Raw genomic sequence first — 4,061 nt, forward strand, 5'->3', positions numbered from 1 at the left:
AGAATCCTCCATCTTTGTTTTGCTAAGAGTCCATAATAAATGTCTACAGGTCCTTAAAGCTCATTGTATCATCTATCTTGTTTATTTTCTCCTCTTGACAGTATAGAGTAATAAAACCATGCAAAAGACAAAAAAATTGAGAGTTAAACTACAATATAAAGCAATGCTTTGTGAAGGATTTTCTCCTCTTGACAATATTAAAGTAATAAAACCATGCAAAAGACAAATTGAGAGTTAAACAATATAAAGCAATGCTTTGTGATGGAAGTGAGTTGATCAAGGAGTTTAGGGGCTCAATGAAGATTATAGCAATGCATTACCGTTGAAAAAGAATTGAATATCGGTTGGTAAAACATATTGAGAATAATACTAGTGATAAAATAAATAATCTGAAAATGTCTCTCCAAAAATGAAAGACAAGACCTTTTTCTAGCCTATTGTTCAATCAATATAGTGTGTATAGTAGCAGATGTGTTTCTACCAACCACAAATATAACCTTCCTCCATGACCCTTCATTGCTTTCTGCCCAAATGAATACTGTAAAATTAACAAACTTAACTAAATTGTTCCAAAGGTTTCGCACTGTTAACAAATGTTGCACTTTTGTTAAAATCCTCGAGCACTAGAATTCTCACTGCCTCCAAGCCATTTTGTAATGTAAAATCAAGCTGAAAAGAACATAATTAACATGAGTACATTTTGTTGTGCCTCTAATGGCAGAGATGTTGATCACGTACCTCTGCACGTTCTTCTCTATTAAATGGCCGGAGAACATAACTTGCAGGATCCATTCTCCCTGGGGGCCTTCCAATTCCTAACCCAGAAAACAAGTAAAACATATATAACTAAAACAACTCCAATATAGTGCAAAACAAGTAAAAATTAAAGCTATCTTATAAGTACCTATTCTTAAACGAGGAAAATCACGGCTACCTTTGAGGCGATCGATAACACTCCTCATCCTTAAACAGGGAAAACAGTGCAATCAGATTGGGAATGCACATATGCATCCATAACTGTAGTTTCAGAAACCGATGATGGAAAGAAAGTTTTAGTTTTTTTAAGGGAATATGTATAGTCTAAATATATCTGGTCTTTTTTTTTCTAGTTATAAATTCAGGAAATGAAAGAAGGCTAAGTAAGCTTCATTATATTAAAACTCCTCCAGAGTTCGCCCAATCAAAATTAAAGGCACAAAATGAAAGAGGGATGAGTGTACTGAACCAGATACAGGTCGAGTTGGAAAACAAGCAATGCAAATCCATAAAAGTCACAACCCATACTAATAAGAAATTATAGGGCAAACATAAATACAAGTGGACAGATAAATGAGCATATGCACTGTATGCCTTAATTGAGGCAAACACTTAAACTAGAAATTACCCATTGTGTCCTCCATGTCCACCTTTAGGCAATAACCGCAACTTTGCATAAGGCAAATCCATGTCATCAAAAATCTGAAAGAGATGAATAGATTTAGTTAAAAAGAATTCTAGTCTCTACACTCAACTTTCAGTAAATATTTTACCACAAGAACTTGCTTCAGTGGAATCTTGTAATATGAAACAATTGCTCCAACCTGTTAACAGTAACCCCAAAAACCAAAATTCTCAGTCACATATTGTGAAGAAAACTAGAGCAGAACAAAGATACGCGGTGAAGAGTGAACTTACAGACTCACCGCTCAAATTCATAAAAGTCTGGGGTTTAGCAAGTATGACCGGAACCTCTCCAATAAAACCTGGAAAAACATAACCAAAACCAAAACCACGAAAGGAAATGCATCATAAGACCAAAACTAGCCTTTTTCCTCTTACACTTTTAAAAAAATTATCACAACTTGAGAAACATGACTTCATAACAATGACATTCTTTCCATTTGTCATTTTCTCTTTTAATTGTTACTCCGTAATATACTAAGCTGCCAAACAGAATAGCTAAATTGGGAGAAATACTAGGGTTTTTTTTGGCAGTGGAGCATATTGAAGAAACAATGAATATGATCCTGTAAGTTTGGGTTACCTAAAATACAATAAGATTGATTATCATAGCAACAGACAAATTATACCCTGGATTAGAGTCTACCTTGCATTGTGAACCCTGATTCAAAATAACCTTCAAATTATGTATTTACAGTTAACATATTATGTGCAGTTAAGAGTTTGTAAATAAATTGAATACACGTAACAAGATAACTGCAGACACATTATATGTTCTTTTATATTCTTCCAAGGCTGAACCCCAACCCTAAGGCCCCACACCCCGGCCCGACAGAGCATTTGGGAGGATATAAATCATGGTGACTCAACTGAACATGAACCATAGAACCATTATATGTTCTTTTATATTGTGTCTACGGTTAATGTGTTTGTAGTTACACATAAACTGTTAATATGTTAAGTGTAGACACATAATTTTTGTTAGACCATGTCCATGGTATAACAATTGATAGGAGCAAAAGTAAACATGCATTATTCAAAGAAAACGGAGCTGGTTAGAAGTAACCTTTTCCAAAGAGGGCTTTGAAGGAAACACTGCTCATTGATATCCCTTCGGCTTCAGCTATTGTATCCACCATCTCAAAACCAACCTGTATTGATCAAGGAAAATTAATTATCCAACACATTTCTCAGTTTCTAGCCTCTAGGATGGGAAAGGGGTTCTAGGTTACGAACATTGTGGCGAGTGCCGTTGAACCGTTTGCCGGGATTTCCGAGGCCGACAATGAGCCAAGGCTGGGGCTTTGGCTTCGGTTTCTCCTGTTTGGGCTCAAATGGAGTCGGCGAAGGTGGACCGGCCGCCGAGGTAGGCATTGAATGCGAAAATTGATGAGTAATGATTCCGGTAGGACTGCAGTTCAACCGCGTTAAGTAGGACGAGCAAAACAAGATTTTGGCCCAGGAGGCGGAGGGGGAGGGGGAGAAGAGACGGCGGCCCAGACGGAGAAGGGCGGTCGCCGTTGAAATCCGATTCATTACGGACCTTCTCGTCAAAAAGTTGGGGCGTTGAAATCCGATTTGAATTTGGACAGTGATAATCAACTAAGCATTCAAGGGAATGGAGAATACGACGACGTTTTAGTTCCTTATTGACGAACAATAATGCAAAACGCCGTTGCCGGGGATCGAACCCGGGTCACCCGCGTGACAGGCGGGAATACTCACCACTATACTACAACGACTTGAATGCCTGTTGTTATACAGTTATAATACAAATTTTAATTCCTGTTCTGAAGAAGTTGCTGCATATCGACCGAGATATTCAGTCTTGGTTTCATTTTAAGAAAGTATTTTGGTAGTTCAAAAATTTGATGTGACATATTGTTATTATAATCAAAACTTTACTTGTTTTTAACTCATTGTACAAAATACAACATAATTTTTTATTTGAGTTAATACTTAGATGTAATTTTCAATTTTGATCACTTTTTAGATTTAACTCTTGAAAAAGAATTTAATTACATTTCATTAAGGCATCCTCATCAATGATTTTTTTCAAGTCTTTTTTCTTAGGTGTAAGGGAGAGAATGAGTTGGAGAGGAGATAGAATTTTTTGATTATTTTGCATGGAATTTTGTAGGCCTCATTTAAAAAATAAAAAATAAATAAAAAATAAATTAAAAAAAAAAAATGTGCACTAGTACGTAACCCGCTAGGCATGTAAAAGTTAATTTTTTTATTTTTATTTTTATTTTGTCAACAACTTTTTTTTCCTCCTTTTTCCCCTCTCTTCCTTCCTATAAATTTTGACAAAAATTTTTTACTAATGGGGTTGCACTTAGAAAATGCAAAGGTAAAAATAATTTGTTGTTCTCAACGACTATCCCTAAATTAGTGAGTGGCCAAGATTCATTTAAATAATATGGGGTCATGTTTGTTTGGTTCTAGATTTAAATGGGATAGCTCTTGAGCTCCAATAGATAAATTTAAATTGTCTTATCTCTTTTTTATCCCCTTTCACTTTAAGAATGTTGTGTAAGTTTCAATCCTTACTCTAGGTGCACAGTGATGGAGATTATTGTGTTAACCTTAGCTTGGGGGCGATGCAATTGTTGTGAACC

The 4,061-nt window shown here is 35.7% G+C and overlaps 1 protein-coding gene and 1 non-coding gene across 3 annotated transcripts; both read right to left on the reverse strand.

Annotated features, from left to right (window-relative positions):
• Positions 1-293: 293 nt before the first annotated feature.
• Positions 294-3,024, reverse strand: LOC109184070 (peptidyl-tRNA hydrolase, mitochondrial-like). 2 transcript variants are annotated; one of them, XM_019334102.1, is made up of 8 exons: positions 2,677-3,024; positions 2,507-2,591; positions 1,675-1,742; positions 1,530-1,580; positions 1,385-1,458; positions 935-963; positions 739-815; positions 294-669 (listed from the first exon to the last, which is right to left on the reverse strand). In XM_019334102.1, the coding sequence occupies exons 1-8, from the start codon at positions 2,974-2,976 to the stop codon at positions 556-558; spliced, it is 798 nt and encodes a 265-aa protein (XP_019189647.1). In that variant the 5' UTR covers positions 2,977-3,024; the 3' UTR covers positions 294-555. The 2 variants fall into 2 exon arrangements, with proteins under 2 accessions (XP_019189647.1, XP_019189646.1); XM_019334101.1 differs by having other exon boundaries at positions 905-963; positions 2,677-3,023.
• Positions 3,025-3,110: 86 nt separating this feature from the next.
• TRNAD-GUC lies at positions 3,111-3,182 on the reverse strand. Its single transcript has one exon. It is a non-coding gene; the product is annotated as a tRNA-Asp (tRNA).
• Between the last annotated feature and the right edge of the window lie 879 nt (positions 3,183-4,061).

This window comes from Ipomoea nil, unplaced genomic scaffold (assembly GCF_001879475.1).
Source record: "Ipomoea nil cultivar Tokyo-kokei standard unplaced genomic scaffold, Asagao_1.1 scaffold1250, whole genome shotgun sequence".
In the NCBI taxonomy this organism is placed as follows: Eukaryota; Viridiplantae; Streptophyta; class Magnoliopsida; order Solanales; family Convolvulaceae; genus Ipomoea; species Ipomoea nil.

Excerpts from the sequence above, each read along its gene's own strand:
- LOC109184070 (XM_019334101.1), bottom strand. The coding sequence starts at position 2,976 with ATGAATCGGATTTCAACGGCGACCGCCCTTCTCCGTCTGGGCCGCCGT. Across the intron at positions 1,459-1,529 it reads CACTGAAGCAAGTTCTTGTG|ATTTTTGATGACATGGATTT; the intron begins GTAAAATATTTA and ends CATCTCTTTCAG. Across the intron at positions 964-1,384 it reads GGACATGGAGGACACAATGG|GATGAGGAGTGTTATCGATC; the intron begins GTAATTTCTAGT and ends TCCCTGTTTAAG.